Genomic DNA, 17804 nt, shown 5'->3' with positions numbered 1-17804 from the left:
GGGAAAATTTTTTGCAAGCTTCAAAGCCGTGAAGACCCTCACATTGCCACAGTAAGGCAAGTCTGTCTCCCCATTACTAACACATGGCGTGGAGAACACTTTGGAGTTCCCCAAGCCATGGCAGACGTGCAGGCTACTCTACCGTGTGTGTGCACGTGCACATATTGGTGTCGATGATGCTATTGATTGTCGGCCATCATCCATTGTTGTAGTCCTTATCAAGCTCAAGGGGCCCCATGGGCTACCCCTTGAGCTTGATAAGAAGGAGCTTGTTCTCGCATGTGTGGAGAACTCTTGGTCGACCAATCTGGACCAAATACCTCTGAAGTCAATATTGGGGGTAATGGCAGTTCCAAATATAGAAAATTACATGGGCGCATATGCAGCAAAAAAAATGCAGGAGTGCTTGCAAAAGCAAGGGAGTTTTTTTTTGTTGGGGGTGTGAGAGGACGAAGAAGGAAGGAGGAGGGTGGATCTCCAAGGAGGAAGGAAAGGCTCCTACATGTGAGGCAAGGCTGAATTGGAAGGACTTCCCCATTGTATATCTATTTTAACTTAATCAAAGCTTGCCATAGCAGAGGTCAGCTCCATCATTTTCTCCATATCAATCTTCCTATCTTGTGGATAGTCTCTTGTGTTGTTCGAGGTGTGTGTGTGTGTGTGTGTGTGTGTGTGTGTAAGACCTCACCCACACACACACACACCCTAGGTCACACACACACACACACACACACACACACACACACACACACAAAGTGTATGCAGGAGAGAGCATGAAGAGAGAGCTTGGAGTTATGGATGTGGTGATGTGCGTCGGTGTGTGGGCGTGTGTAGATCGAGATGCTCGGATATGAGTGCATCAGGGTGAAAAATTGTAGTTGGTACATGCTCGCTAGGGGATTGGGGTGTTGTGGATAGCTAAAGCTATAGAGAGGCAATTGTATGCGCTAGGTGTGTTTCACCTATTTCCCCTTTCGAAGACATATAATGGAGATTATGCTATGTTTACTCCTCCTCTACTTCCTTCTTTGCATACAATAAATATTCACCAAGAAAAACAACTTTTACTCATGTACATTCAACTAAGGTGCTGGTCACGCGAGGCTTAGTTATCAGCTATTTGAAGTGATAAAACTAAGCCTCATTCTTGGTCACACGCAAAAAGGGAGCATTAAATGAACAAATATGTCTACCTTTTGTGACTATGCCGATTTTTGCATAGTTGTGAAGTTCAAGGCAGCGTTGGGAGGTTGAATGAATAAGTAAGCCTTACGTGACCATGCAAGGGCTTAGTTATTCATTTAATGCTACGTTTGGGCGTAGGTGGCTTAGTCATCTATTACTGATAACTAAGCCTCGTGTGACCATAGCCTACCTAACACTTCAACTAACACCAACTTCGACAATTAGATGTACATTGCACACACATGTAGGTGTAATTCTATATTTAAAGTGGAGCTTGACCCCCAGTGTTAGGGGAAAATGTGTCTCGGCTTAATATCGTGCAGTTTTCAATTTCAAAAATGTCGAAAAGGGAGAAATTCTGCCCCAAAATAGAGAAAAATAGAGTAAAAAACCCGCAAAATAAGCCTAATTTTCTAAAATTTCCTCTTGGCAAATTCAAGGAAAGGAATTTTGTATGTTTGGGAAAATGATTTTTCCAGAACACCACAATAAAATTAATAACTGTTTGTGTGAATTTTGAAACCATTTAGAACCTAAAAGGACAATAAACCCGTTTACATTAAAAAGAGATGAGGAAAAGCTAATGATCCCCGATAGGATTGCGCTTTTTTTTTTTCCCATGAGAATACAGGTCTCGACTCTCTTATCAACAAACCATTGTTTTTAATCGTCTTGTAAATCAGGCGATTCATCCCCTTTTTTTAACGCAACATTTTCCAGGCTTGTTTTTGTACTTGTCTTTGGGATTTGCAACACATTGTTTCTATTTGAAATCCGATGTAAAAGCTTTGGTTTCCTGCAAATTACAAAAAAGGCAAACCACGTGGTGAGGATTCATCTTAAGAGGAGAAAACAAAATCAATACTACTTTTTTAAATCGTTATGTGAAACGCAAGAAAATATGAGCATAAATGTTACGATTTTAGTCTCAAGTTCCCGCCTTTCATAAATTTGATTATGTTTGAAGTCAATTTTGAAGCTGAAAGCTGCACTCTTTTTTTTCAATATGTACACAAGCAATCTAACAAAATCCATAGAAGTAAATTTGCATTACATACGCATCTATTCATGCACATTTAAATAGACTTGCTGCTTGCATTCGCTCCACGCACTTTCATTACACGGATTCCTCTTAGGAGCCTGTTTATTATTATCTAAAATTGTGAGCAGAGATCGTACTCAGGTCGTCGCCCTAATAGAGAGTATATTAGTGTACCATAAGCAAGTCGATGCAGCTATCGTTGAGTCTTTTGTGAAAGGAGACTGTGATGCTGATGTTGATGCAGAATGGGCTTTTAGTGCAAAGTGTACCTATAATCCTGTTGTCCATGATGCATGCATGTGAGTTGCTGTAGATTCTCATGTATGGTAATTTGACAGTGGTGCTACAAAGCACATTACCTCACATCATGATTTGTTCACCTCCCTCAGTGGTCCTTTTGGTTTGAGGCTTTGCTTGATGCACAATAGCTTGCAGCAAGGGGTCGGGGAATAGCTTGATGCCTGCACAAAAGCAAGCCCAATAATTGATATCACCCAGAAGATGTGTAGCTCTTGTTAGGCAAGCTTCCATCATGTGTCCTCGTTTGCTTGTGGAAGAGACTCTGCAAGTGCGAGCACCATGCCAGTAATTGATATCACCCAAAAGATGTGTAGATCTTGTCAAGCGGCTTCCGTCAGGCGTCCTCATTTGCTTGTGGAAGTGACCCTGCAAGTGCGAGCATCATGCCTGTAATTGATATCACCCAAAAGATGTGTAGCTCTTGTCAGGAAAACTTCCGTCAAGCATCCTCGTTTGCTTGTGGAATTGAAGAGAGAGAAGGAGATGGAGGATGGGTAAAGGAGCGCCCAGAGCATTTGGTGGTGAAGTTGCATTTGGTTGCCTTGCGGTATTGAAGCCGAGCTACATCCATTGCTTCCTTGTAGGCAAGGAGGAAGATGAAAACCAGTGATGTTGCAATTGGCAACGCATAATGGTACTCTGAAGCATCCAAGACGGAGCTCCTAGATAACTACAAGTGGAAAGGTTTGTAGATTTGTTGTTGGGGGATATTGAGTAGATGGTGCTCGTAAGCAACCAGCAGGTCCCAGGTGTTGGCCTATTGAAGCAATCATCTGCGTTGGGAAGAGGAAGCGTTCGGCTATGGGCAAAAGCAATGGTTGAAGCAAAGTTGGGAGAGGATTGCACAGAGGGAGCGCTTGCCAGAGAGAAGAACACATCTCCAATTGAGAGATTCCCTTTGAATCTCTCAAAGAAATTAATGGTTTTCATTAAGTTGCATGTAGTAGGTGGGTTCAAGTAGTAACCATCATAATTCATGCTCGATTCATGATACAAATTACAACAACTCGTGAGTCTTCAATACTTGTAATGAGTGTTCTTTTAAGTTCTATCTTTGTAACGAGTATCTTCTCTCCCAATCAACCAATCAAAAAATTATTTTATTTTTATTAAAATACCCTCTTTTTTCACTAGCAAAAAGGGAACACATCACTATGCCCTTAGCCCTTTTGGGCAGGCCAAAAAAAAAAAAACAAAGACCATGCTCCGTCATGTCCTACACAAGAGCTATTGCTTTCGCATACTACTTGTCTCCTCATCTTGGCTCGCTCGTCATCCGATTGGCTTGCCTTATGGTCACTTGGGCAAATTCCACCTAGCATATTCTACCTTCCTTTCCCCCTTTCCCATTTCTTTCCTTGTGTGTGTGTTGCCTCTTTGCTTAGCCAAAAGGCATCTCATGAGATACGGGTTATTTGTGCCACCCTATAGACTTACAAGTATATACGTATAGGTTGCTACGTAGTTTAGCTTTGAGGGCCAAGAGGCTGGCCAGGTGTTCGTAGCCTAGGGCAGGGAGGCCCATGTTGCCATGCGGGTGGGCGATCCTTACCTGGCGAGGTCGACGGCTTTGGCGGTTTTCCCTTCGGGGACAGAGGCCCTTGCAGCTCCGACGTCAGTTGCGCCTCTTTGCCCTCGCCCTCTCCCAGATTTTGGGATCAGCGGGCGGCCCCCGATTTTGGAAGCAACTGCGGCCCTGTTCGTCCTTCGTCTCTCTTTGTGGCTTGGGGCCATCTGCTGAAAGGGAACTGCAAATCTGGTGGCAGTAGCTCTGCGGTTCGTGGCAGCCTTGGCGGTAGTTCCTTGTACCGCCGTCTCTGAAGATGGCTCATGGCTCGCCATTGAAAGCCTGCATCTGTTGTGGATTGATCGGTTTCTTTCCTGGGCTATTGGTTAAATGGCTACGGTTCGGCACTTCCTTGTGCTTCTCTTACTTTTTCGGCTATGCTCGGTAGCTCTCTCCAAGGATGTGGGGGCACAGACATGGTGGCACCTCGCGAGGCTCCTTCAGGTGATGGGGACGCTGGGCCCCGCCTGTTCGGCAAGTATCCTCTCCATGTACCCCTGTGTTTCTTGGTAAGGGTGGCACCTTGATCAGCCGATGTATGGGTGATTCTGAGTTGTTGTAAGGATGTCTGTTGTATGGGGTGGCAGTCCATGCAGGGTAGTGGAAACCTTTTGGCATCTCTACTCAGGTTTGACTGGTGTCTCTGTAAGCTTCCGTGCCTCCTGTTGAGCACGAAATTCCATGTAATTTTTTGGTTTTTTTTGCTGATATACTCGCCCACATATTGTGGGTTTTGGCAAAAAAAAGACTTACAAGTATAGAGAAAAGGAAGTAACTAATGGTGAATGAAGAATGAAAGACAATGTGATGGGAGGGAGGCTCTTCACTGTTGCCTTTGATATGCTTTCGAATAGAATGCTATGCAACTAGCTAGATCAAGAGTATTGAAAGGTAAAAAGTATAGATGATTTCTTAATTATCTATAAAAATGCATTGGTTGTTTTTTAGACAATCCATGCACACCAAATTGTTAACATAGTTTGAGATACACGAGAGACAAGACTTAAGACATAGATAAGCCTCTAAATAGGGGTTGGATGTTGAAGAATTTGTCCCTCTCCCAATGATGGTTACTCCAATGCTATCCATTCTTGAAACGTAGAGTGATTAAAGATCCATAAGAAGAATACCCTCTTTTGGGGTGAAGTTAAGCCTAGGAGAAAGTAGTCAATTGTTGGGCCATCCAAAAACACCATCTGAATTCTCGTAGCAGGAGAAAACAGGCTTTAGGGAAAAACCTTGCATTCTATGGGGAAGGAAGTGAAGGATTCAGTGGAGTTCTACTTTTTGTATACACAGAATCGAAACCAAAGATGGTTTTTAATCACCCCTCCGACAGAGTCCTTGGAGTTAAAATCAGGTGGGATGATCAGTCTCTCACTATTGTAAATGTGCATGGCCCTTGCAATGCAAAGGATAGAGCTAAATTGCGGATACATCTCAGGGATACTCAGATAGAATGGGAGTGGTTGATGGTTGGGGACTAGTAGAGAAGAGCAAGGACAGAACAGGTTCCACCATTATGATGATTGGCACTGAAAAATCTAAATGGTTGAGCTTGTGTGAGAAGTGATTTATGGTTGATTTGTGGGAGGTGAGCCTCTGGAACAACATGCATGGATTTACTTACACAAGTCTCCAGTGTGCCCAAACCGCTTGCATGCTCAACAGATGTTATTGCTCTCACCAAGCGGATTGGATCTCGTCAATGCTAGAGATGAAGGTGACCTCAACAAAAAGCCTATCAGATCACATACCCCTACACATACACCTCAAGAAAGCAAAAAGGGAGCGGCATACCCCAAAAGGGGAGAAAAAGATTCTTATAATAGGGTCACACATGTTCAAAGACTGTCTTTTCAGAAGCCTCACCAAGAAAGCATTGGGTAAGCTCAAGAAATATGTGGAACTCAATAAACCTAAGGCTTGGATTCTATTCGCTCAAAGCATTCAAAAAGCAATCAAAATCTCAAGCCCTCCAATTAAAAAACCAGTGAGACGCACCTCAAGAATCTCATAGCAGAAGTGGCTCTACTAACCTCAAGAAAGGTTGATGGGCTAGCTACTGAGAATGAGCACAACCAACAGCTCGAAGCTAAATTTAATGTGGCTAATGAACAACTTGAGGAAATCAAGAAGGTGAGATTGCTCTCTAAGGAAATCTTCCTACAATCTCAAGCCTCTAATCAAGCACATTTTTTTAGGGCTTTCAAAGTCAAGAAGAGTCAGTGCCGTGTCCACTTGCTTTATGATGAGAAAGGGAAATGCAGTTCAGAAACAAAATGAGATGGGTGGTCTAATGTTGAACTATCTAAGCGAGATCATTGGCCAGCCAGATATCCGCCGGTCCCACGAAGTGGACGAAGCCAAGGTGACTTTGCTTGAGAGTGTCAAGAAGAAGATTCCTAAATCAAAAGCCAACTTCTTGGAAGGGGCATTCTCCAAAGACGAATGTTCACTAGCATTGCAAGCTCTTGGCAAGAAAAAGTCCCCCGGTTGGGATGGGATGATGACTAAATTCTTCAAAGAATTTTGGGATGATCTCAAGGTTCTAGTCACGCTGTTCGCTAACCAAGCCATTATCGAAGGGTCGTGGGATACAAGTGTGAAGAGAGAGCTTATCAACCCATCCCCAAACATGTTTGTTGCTCTCAACTTCAACATCAGTGCCCTATTACGATGATGTCAATAGCTTACAAAATTATTGCTAATGCAGTAGCCCTCATACTAGCCCCCCTGTTGAATAGGATCATCTCTCCCCATCAGCATGGGTTCATTTAAGGAAGATCCATTTATGACAACATCTTGGCAGCAATAGTGGACATCGAATATGTAGATTTCACCAAGGAAGTGTGCATTATGCTACATGTTACCATATACATGTGGTAGTGATGTATGTGAACACACTAGGATCGTCAGGGTATTTTTTTCCTCTTTAGGAGGTTTGTTCCCCGTGCATTGTATATACGTCCATCACTCTAGGGATATCTATCTTTCCATTGTATAGTAAGTAATACACTCTCTATTGTGTGCCTTGAGCTTCCTTCGTCTTCTCCAAGCTGTGCGTTTCTCTGCAACCCTAACTCCAACAATTGGTATCAGAGCAGGTTGCGTCCTCCCGGGCTTAGTCGTCAACAGCTCCAGCACACACCTGCTCACTTTCTCCGATTTCTGTGAGTTTTGGCAAGCCTTCGCAGGTTGAAACGGGTTTACAAGTTGAAACGCAAATCGGATGGTGAGATCAATCGCCATAAGGCTTGACTTGTTGCAAAGGGTTATGCACAGCAAAAAGGCATAGATTATGAAGAGAATTTTTCTCCCACTTGTCGTATGACTACTGTTCGTTTTCTATGTGCATTGGCAGCTCATTTTGTTTGGGATGTAGATCAGTCAGACATTGTTGCTGCTTTCTTGAATAGTGACATATTTGAGGAAGTTTATGTAACGCAGCCTCGCGGTTTTGTCAAGAAAGGACAAGAGGATAAGGTGTGCAAATGTAACAAAGCTTTGTATGGGTTGAAGCAATCTCCTCGTGCTTGGTATGAGAAGGCTGACACTCATTTGGTCAAACGAGGCTTTCGTAACAGTCGAACAAAAAGCACATTGTATGTCAAGCATGAGGGCGATGTATTTCTCATTGTTCTTTATGTGGATGATTTGCTGATCACTGGTCCCAATGAGTCACATATTGTTGAATTTAAGGCTGATTTGAATGCTACTTTCAAGATGAAAGGTTTGGGGATGTTACATCATTACTTGGGTATACAGTTTAAAGCATCTCACAGGTCAACAAATTTATGCATAGCCCAAGGTCTAAGCATTGGCAGGCTGTCAAGAGGATTTTTCGCTACCTTAGTGGCACTTTACATCTTGGCTTGTTTTATCCCAAGGGGGGATCATTGCCGCCAGACTTACATACTTTTTCGGACTCAAATTGGGTTGGTTGTTTTGACACGCGAGTGTCCACAAGTGGTTTTTGTTTCATGCTTGGCAGTTCATGTATATCATGGTTGAGCAAGAAGCAACCTACTGTGGCCACTTCAAGTTGTGAGGCTGAGTACAAGGCAGTCTTTACAGCTACGATTGAGTGTGTATGGCTCATACGCCTTATAGTTGATTTGGGTGTTAGACAGGACATTGCCCAACTATGTCAGGGAGAGGCTCTCAGCAGAAGAGATCAGCTTGGCTTATGTGCCAACACAGGACAACCTTGCAGATCTTTTCACATAGGCATTGTCTTGTGAGAAGCTTGAAGCTTTCCGCAAAGCTTTGGGCTTACTCCCCTTTGTGGACTGATCATGTCCTCAGGGCATGGCACTTCCCTTTACTCATGTGCTATCTCTCGTTCACCGCATCACTCCAGGGGGATTTGTTACCATATACATGTGGTAGTGATGTGTGTGAACACACTAGGACCGCCGGGGCATTTTTTCCCTCTTTAGGAAGTTTTTTCCCGTGTGCATTTTATATACGCCTATCACTCTAGGGCTATCTATCTTTCCATTGCACACTAAGTAATACACTCTAGTGTGTGCCTTGAACTTCCTTCGTCTTCTCCAAGCTGTGTGCATTTCTCTGCAACCCTAACTCCAACACTACAGCTTGACCTTGATGAGGCTTATGACAGGATAACATGGTCATGTATAGAAGTTGTCATGGCAGTTATGGGCTTTGGGCCTCACATGTGTCGTCTCATTCGTGCTCTGGCGATTGGCAGCTAGTCAAAGGGCTCCTTTGAGGTCAAAAGGCCTTTTAAGCAGGGATGCCGCCTGATCCCCCTGCTTTTCACCATTGAATCTTATCCTCTCATCACGATGCTTGAGGCTAGTGCTGCGCCAGGGGAGTTACAAGGTCTGACTTTATCCGGCAATGACCAGCTCCTAGCAAAACTATTCGCAGAAGATTCGCTCATCTTCTTGAAGGCGTGTCCCTAGGTCATCATGAAAGCTCTAGAGATTGTGCAAACGTTTGATGTGGCCTCAGGTTCTAAGTGTAATATCGAGAAGTCAAGGTCGATCTCCCTATTGAAAAATGACTCCTTTGACCCTTCTGACTAAAGTGAGATTGTCTTAAAAGGAAATATCTTCAAGCACTTCGGGCTCCCCTTGGGGGTGGATGTAACTCACAAACAAAGATTTTATTGGGTCCTTGAAAAAATTAGAAAAAAAAGGAGAAAGTGGGAGTATGCTCTGCTCCCATTCCCAAGCTAGATTAAAGCAATAAATCATTTATGCTCCCCTATATTGCCTTCACCAACCCACTTCTCAAGATGGCTAAGTGTCACTTGAAAGAGTTCTTAAAACCAATAAAAAGATTTTTATGGAAAAACACCAAGAAATCCTCCGCACCATGGCAATGGGCCGGAAGGGAGTCAATCGCTTGACTAGTGGACCAAGGAGATTGGAATTCTTAACCCAACTTCCCATGTTTAGGCTCGCTGCACCAAATTTGTAGTCTCATTGGCCAAACAGGACCAAGCTTGTGGCTATCATGACCAAAGATATGTTAGATACAACTAAACTTGGTTCGGAAGGTGGTAAGTGGAAAGGAGTAGAGTTTCATGACAAACTATTTGGCCCCGACGTGGTCTAGCCTAAGTCTGGGGGGCATCTCAGGGGAACTGGTAAGGAAGTGAAAAAGAGCAGCTAGGGCTTTGGAGTGGGGTGAAGAAACCAGGTACTTCAAGAACTCCATCTTGCATTGGTCCCCCTGGCTCTCTAAAGTTGCACAACCACCACAAAGCCCCTACTGGATAGAAATTTCCAGGAAAATGATTAATAAGGGTATGAATCGGCTAGCTCGCTTTTGGGATGGTAACAATAAGAGTTGGAAAACCATTGACCTTCTCGCAACCCAGTATCAACTAAATGGCTTTGAGATATTGTTAATCAACAAAGTGATAAAAGAGCTAATGCCAATATGTGAATCTGGGTTTGAGTGGAATGCCTGGAGATGGCCCGAAGGTATTCTTTTATGGAAACCCCATTTTAAAGGCATGTATCATGCAATTATACACGAGAATAATTGGTCTAGCCCCCTCAACAAAATATGGAAGAGACAATGGTTGGAAGAACGGTGGGAGAAAGTCACGGAGAACATTTGGAAGCCAAAGTGGCTGCGGTTTATGAAGATATTTTTATAGAAGGTGATGTGGGTGCTCTATCGACATGTGTAAAGATCCAAAGAGAGGAATTGGGTCAGATCGATGCTTGCCGTGTAGGATAGCTAGTGAGTATTTGGCTCACCTATTCATGGAATGTCAAGCGATCAGAGGCATAACAGGGAAAATCTACAAGTGGGTCCAAAGGACATGGCATATCAGATTCTTCAAGACTAATATGCTCCTTGGTGGCAAGAAGCTGGGAAGTCCCGCTCTTCTCATCTACACTCAAACTGTCAGGTACTTCTTCTTCCATCATTTTTGGCAAGCGAGGAATCGTTGGGTGTTTGAAGGAAATTTAGACGTGGCAAGATTATACAAGAAAGTGAAGTGGTAATCTATACGCTCGGACACAAGCAAGACTCAAAAGACTAGTCCAGGGCTATCCATGGTGTATTGTCAACCTGCAAAAATAAGTAAAGCCTAGGATTACAGTTCACCTACGTTGTTAAGCCGGTGAGGATAAGCCTTGATGAAAGGCGTTAGAAATCCAACTTGTAATCTTCAACACCTCAAGGCTCGACCGAAGCTTGAGGTTGTTTTGTAATTTTATGTTGTGCTTAATACAATTCACTCACAAATTGTGAGTTTTGCCAAAAAAAAAAAAAAGCCCTCAGGACTAAGTAACGCACAACATTTAATGGCGGGTGGTGAGGAGATCCACGTACGGCTCACAAGTCCACGCACGAAAATCTGTGTGATCATAGCCACAACCGTCACATTAAAACTAAACCCGGCCACAAATTGAACCTCCTAAACCCAACCAGTGCATGTTGGTTTAGAATACAAAATCATAAAAACGGGCATGGATACAACATGTGTGCGCGAGTGAGTTGGTTAGCCCATATGATCCAAAACCTGGGCTGCAAGGTGGTGGGTTCAAAACCGGCTAGAGGAGCCTAAATTTTTGTGCTTCCTGGATACCCTTTTGCCTCAATTTTTGTGTTGCCCGAGTTCAAGATCCTACCTTGGACTTCCTCGCCGTCGATCCCCCCTCCCAACACACACACACACACATTAAATGTTGTGTGTTACTTAGTCTCATGGATAGACCAGGAAATTACTATTGGTCCAAGATGTGAATGGGGATAGCCATAAGTGATAACATATGCTAAATTTGGTAGACCAATCAAGTTTAGATAGCTTTATTTAGGATTTACTATTCCAATTTAGCTTAACAATCCCCCTTTCATCTCATAGGTGGTCAACGTTTGAGATCAATTTTGAGAGAAATTCTCTAAAAGAAGTTAGACTTTGGTAAATGACAAAAAAATAAATGAGATTTGCTCAGCATGGCAGTGTTTGGGAAAAACCATTTTCCTAAACATAGAAAATTCCTTTTCTTGAATTTGCCAAGAGGAAAAAATCTAAAGGGAAAAATGTAAAGGGGATAACCTTTTTAAGGTTTTCATAAAAATATCAAAACAGTAAGTTTTTATTTTAGATTTTTTATGGAAAATGCTAAAATAAAATTTTATTGGTTTTTTATTTTAAAATTGATTTTTTAAATTTTATTGATAACCTTCGAGAAATCTCAAAAACTAGTACAAAAATTACAATGCCCAAGGTACTTGCTTGCCGTGTTCACAAAAACTTGGCCTTTAGTGTATTTTTAAAGGACAAAAATTGAAAATTCTCGGTTAGTTTTGAGGGCCGCCTTGAAGGAAACCGGTTAAACTTTGAGGATTTCGGTGTAAAAAACCAAAAAAAACGGCTAAATTTCTCTAAAAACCGGTAAATTTTCAAATCTCTCCTTTTTTCCATTGGTTCCTAAAAAAGTTTTTGGTAAACACTACTTGCTTGGATAGTCCACGCTTTCAAGAATCATTTTGTCAATATCAATTTTCTCCCCCCTTGATGGAGTCTTTCGATGTGATCTTCGAGAGCACAAACTTTGTTGGGCCCTTTTTTGCATACTTAAACATACAAAACAAGTATTGCCTACATGAGGCAGGAAGGACAATAGAATACAAGCCATAGACATGACATGCAATACACCTTCTTATAAGCCCGTGTGTTTTGTTGAGCTGTCAGTGTGTTTTGTTGAGCTTGACAGCATGGGGTACCCAGCTGTAAAAAAGGATAAAACATCCCCATAAAAGGGAATCTGTTGGAATTAGGGTTGCAGAGAAACACACACAGCTTGGAGAAGACGAAGGAAGCTCAAGGCACACAATAGAGAGTGTATTCCTTAGTGTGCAATCGAAAGATAGATAGCCCTAGAGTGATGGGCGTATATATAATGCACGGGGGAAAAAACCTCCTAAAGAGGGAAAAAATGCCCCGGCGGTCCTAGTGTGTTCACACACATCACTACCACATGTATATGGTAACAAATCCCCCCTGGAGTGATGCGGTGAACGAGAGCTGGCACATGAGTAAAGGGAAGTGCCATGCCCTGAGGACAGGATCAGTCCACAAAGGGGAGTAAGCCCAAAGCTTTGCGGAAAGCTTCAAGCTTCTCACGAGACAATGCCTTTGTGAAAAGATCTGCAAGGTTGTCCTGTGTTGGCACATAAGCCAAGCTGATCTCTCCTGCTGAGAGCCTCTCCCTGACATAGTGGTAATGCACCTCAATGTGCTTTGTGCGAGCATGAAAAACTGGGTTCCTCGCAACTGCCAATGCGCTCTGACTGTCAGTGTAGATAGTGTTGGCAGTGTCCTGTCCAACACCCAAGTCAGCCATAAGGCGTCTGAGCCATACACACTCAACCGTAGCTGTGAAGACTGCCCTGTACTCAGCCTCACAACTCGAAGTGGCCACAGTAGGTTGCTTCTTGCTCAACCATGATATACATGAACTGCCAAGCATGAAACAAAAACCACTTGTGGACACTCGCGTGTCAAAACAACCAGCCCAATCTGAGTCCGAAAAAGCATGTAAGTCTGGCGGCAATGATCCCCCCTTGGGATAAAACAAGCCAAGATGTAAAGTGCCACTAAGGTAGCGGAAAATCCTCTTGACAGCCTGCCAATGCTTAGACCCTGGGCTATGCATAAATCTGCTGACCTGCGAGACTGCAAACTGAATATCTGGCCTCGTGTTGCATACATAAATGAGGCAGCCAACAGCAGTTTGGTAAAGAGTGACATCAGCAGGATCGCCAGCATCATGTAGACTCAACTTCAAACCTGTTTCCATGGGAGTGGCAATAGGTTTGCAATCCTCAAGTCCAAACTTACATAGCAATGTCTCTATGTAACTTTTCTGACACAAGGCAATACCACCATCACACTGCTTAAACTGTATACCCAAGTAATGATGCAACAGCCCCAAATCTTTCATCTTGAAAGTAGCATTCAAATCAGCCTTAAATTCAGCAATATGTCTCTCATTTGGTCCAGTGATCAACAAATCATCAACATAAAGAACCACAATGAGAAATACATCATCCTCACGCTTTACATACAATGTGCTTTCTGTTGGACTGTTACGAAAGCCTCGTTTAACCAAATGAGTGTCAGCTTTCTCATACCAAGCACGAGGAGATTGCTTCAACCCATACAAAGCCTTCTTACATTTGCACACTTTGTCCTCTTGTCCTTTTATGACAAAACCGCGAGGCTGCGTTACATAAACTTCCTCAAATATGTCACCATTCAAGAAAGCAGTAACAATGTCTGATTGATGTACATCCCAACCAAAATGAGCTGCCAATGCACATAGAAAACGCACAGTAGTCATACGACAAGTGGGAGCAAAAGTCTCTTCATAATCTATGCCTTTTTGTTGTGCATAACCCTTTGCAACAAGTCGAGCCTTATGGCGATCGATCTCACCATCCGGCTTGCGTTTCAACTTGTAAACCCACTTCGTACCAATGGCCTTTTTGCCAGGAGGCAATTCACATAAAGACCATGTGTCATTCTCTATAAGTGCATCATATTCTGATTTCATGGCAGCAATCCAATTTTCTGAATTCTGTGCTTCATCAAAAGACAGAGGCTCCTCAACATCATGTAAACTAGACACAGCCAAAGCATAACAATCTGATGCATAAGATGCATGGCGAGAGCCTGAACGAGTACGACTAGATAAAGGTGCATCCAATTTACTGTCACGCAAAGTGTGCACCAGCCATTTTGGCATACCTCTAGCCTGCTCATTTTCAGCCCTTTCCTCATCAAGTACATCATGTACATCTGCATCAGTAATAGGCTGTTCTAAAACATTTTCAGAAACCCCCATAGGCTGTACATTTGCCTCATTGGAACTTACATTCGTATTTCCACCACTGAAAAGAGGCAACAAAGTGTCATAAATGTCCTGTGAGCTTACATTACTGTCTCTAGTACATGACAGCAAGGGTTGAACAGAATCTTCCACAAACACTACATCCCGTGAAACCAAAATACGTTTTTTTTGCGGGTGATACAACCTGTAACCTTTGCTTTCAGCACTATAACCAACAAAAATACATTTGACAGCCTTATCATCCAATTTTCTGCGCTGCACTTGTGGCACCAAAGCATATGCCAAACAGCCAAAAACACGCATGTGCTCAATAGAAGGTTTTCTATCATGCCATGCTTCATATGGAGTAATAGACTGCAAAGCTTTCGTAGGACACCTGTTAAGTACATAAGTGGCACACATGATGGCCTCAAGCCAAAAAGAATGCGGTAAAGCTTGACTTTTGACCATACATCGTGCCATTTCCGTTAGTGACCTGTTTTTCCTCTCAGCAACACCATTTTGCTGAGGTGTATAAGGCACTGTACATTGGTGTTTTATCCCACGACTAGCCAGAAATGCATTAAATTCATGAGACATATACTCCCCCCCTCGATCGGAACGGAGGGTGCCCATAGTACATTTTGAGACATTTTCAGCCATAGCCAAAAATTGTTTGAAGCACATAAAAACTTCGGACTTTGCTTTAAGCGGAAATACCCATGCATGCCTGGAGTAATCATCAATGAAAGTCACGAAGTACAGGTAATTGCCCAAGGACGGAGTTTGCATGGGCCCACAAACATCACTATGCACAAGCTGCAACCTGCATGTGGCCCTAACTGAACCATCCTTTGGAAACTTAGAACGCTGCATTTTACCCAGAATACAGCCTTCACAAACATGTTTGATAGGTGCTTCAAGAGGCGGCAAAGAAGCAACCATATCAGATTTCTGCAAACGCAGCAAACTGGCAAAATTCAGATGACCAAAACGTGCATGCCAAAGTTTTGCATCTGAAATAGCCCTTGAATCTGCAACAGCATTTGCAAAATTTTGTCCACACTTGTCATACAAAGTGAGCTTATACAGCCCACGGCACAAAAGCCCAGATGCAACAATTTCATCACCAAAACTGAGATCATGAACTGTACATCTGTCATCCACAAATTTGACTACAAGTCCAAGTCTAGCAAGTGCGGATACAGACAATAGATTCTTCTTGATCCCAGGTACATAAAGTGCATCAACAAGTGTGAAGGAACTGCCATTAGCAGCAGTGAGCACAATCTTTCCAACTCCCTGAACTGGATAAGAGGCGTTGTTGGCACAAGTGACTGAATTCCCATGAGGGACAGACTCGAGAGAGGTAAACAATTCACGATGTGAGGTAATGTGCTTTGTAGCACCACTGTCGAAATACCACATGTGAATCTGCAGCAACTGACAAGCATGCATCATGGACAGCAGGATTGTAAGTGCACTCTGCGCTAAAAGCCCATTCTGCATCAACATCAGCATCAAAATCTCCTTTCACAGAAGACTCAACAATGGCTGCATTTGTAGTGGAACCAGCATTTGCAGTGGAACCACCCTCTTTCTTCTTAGCCTCTTTGGCCTTCAACTTAGGACACGACTTGATCAAGTGATCATTGGCTTTACAATAAGGGCAACGCATCTTCTTTTTGCCCTTATCACCAGAATTTCCAGACGAAGTGCTGCCAGCAGAAGCATTAGGAACAGAATTTTTGCCACTCGCAGCAGAACCATAAGAAGTGGCTGCATTACTGTTACCACCCTTTCTTTGAGAAGCAATAAAAGCCTGTTCAACTGCACGCTGCCTAGTCCTGTTTTTTCTAGAAAGTGACTCTTGCAACAGCAATGTGCATAATGCATCAAACTTGACAACTTCAGGATTTCCTTGGGTCATCAGTCTCCAAGTACTAGCAAAAGTCTGGTAGGAATCTGGTAAGGCATCAAGAACAGTCTGCACAAGGGAACTGTCAGAAATGACTTCACCTGCAGAAATGAGTTGCTCATTGATATCCTTGACACTAGCAAGGAATGTGTCCATATCATCCTCCTCATGCATAATCTTCGACTCTAGCTCTTTACGCAGCAAAGCAATTTTAGCCTCATTGCGGCTTGCATAAAGACCTGCTAGAATATCCCAAGCCTGTTTTGCAGATTTTGCTGAACGGATGTGAGGAATAATGGTGCGCTTCACAGACAACGCAATCAATGCATGAGCCTGCGCATCCTTAACATCCCAACGAGCTTGTTCTGCTGTAGGCAAAACAACTCTAACAGCTGCAATCCTTGCAGCAAGACCTGCAACATCCTCAATATCGCCTACATCTTCAGAACCAGGACGTACATCAATGCCCTGCACAATGTTCCAGACACCTTTTGACACAAGAACGTGTTGCATCATATAAGCCCACATAGGGTAGTTGTCCCCATCCAACCTGTCCTCAGCAGCAAACATCTTGAACACATCTGTGTTGTTGTTGTCAGCCATGGTAAATGCTGCACCTGATATGAAAACTGCCCGAAAATAGGAGAAATGGAGCGGGAACAACTTGTGCTATATAGCACAAACCGTAGAAGACTATAAGGCACCTGTTATGCAGAAAACGGCACTGACAGAAAATCTGCACAAAATGACGAAATAGCCTGTGCAGTACTGCCCGTAGTGGAAACGGAGGCCGAAATGAGCCCAAATCAAAATTCTGAGCAGACCAAGCTCTTCGAGCTTCCCCAAAATATTTGTCGACCTGCGAACGCTTGCCAAAGCTCACTGAAATCGGAGAAAGTGAGCAGGCGTGTGCTGGAGCAGCTGGCGACTAAGCCCGGGAGGACGTGACCTGCTCTGATACCAATTGTTGGAATTAGGGTTGCAGAGAAACACACACAGCTTGGAGAAGACGAAGGAAGCTCAAGGCACACAATAGAGAGTGTATTCCTTAGTGTGCAATCGAAAGATAGATAGCCCTAGAGTGATGGGCGTATATATAATGCACGGGGGAAAAAACCTCCTAAAGAGGGAAAAAATGCCCCGGCGGTCCTAGTGTGTTCACACACATCACTACCACATGTATATGGTAACAGAATCTTCATTTTCGAGCCTGTATTTTAAGGCTGGGGAGAGAACAGATGTGTGGCGGCCACTTTTGGAAATTGCTGTTTCGTGTGGTTGTCGTGGCAAGACTGTATGGGCCATTGTTTGCTTTAATTAGTGAAAGCGTGCCACTGCGAGGCTCATGAGCGCACCTGCCACTTACCTGCAGGTATAGCTTGCTGTTGATTGCCGCAGCGGTGAAGAAAGACAGCTGGGTGTTGCAGTCTTCACGTGTTTGTTGCAGCCGTGGACGAC

At 43.4% G+C, this 17804-nt stretch overlaps 1 protein-coding gene across 1 annotated transcript in view; it reads right to left on the bottom strand.

Moving 5' to 3' along the window:
- Positions 1-1702: 1702 nt before the first annotated feature.
- Positions 1703-17804, bottom strand: part of LOC147457527 (uncharacterized) — a 40895-nt gene continuing 24793 nt past the window's right edge. The window contains exon 8 of the mRNA XM_086513606.1: positions 1703-1981. Coding sequence (XP_086369732.1) covers positions 1849-1981 — 133 coding nt within the window. The 3' untranslated portion in view covers positions 1703-1848. The remainder of the gene's footprint in view (positions 1982-17804) is intronic.

The sequence above is a fragment of the Adiantum capillus-veneris genome, chromosome 5 (genome assembly GCF_014529385.1).
Source record: "Adiantum capillus-veneris isolate H3 chromosome 5, ASM1452938v2, whole genome shotgun sequence".
Classification (NCBI taxonomy): domain Eukaryota; kingdom Viridiplantae; phylum Streptophyta; class Polypodiopsida; order Polypodiales; family Pteridaceae; genus Adiantum; species Adiantum capillus-veneris.
This window is presented reverse-complemented; position numbering and strand designations above follow the sequence as displayed.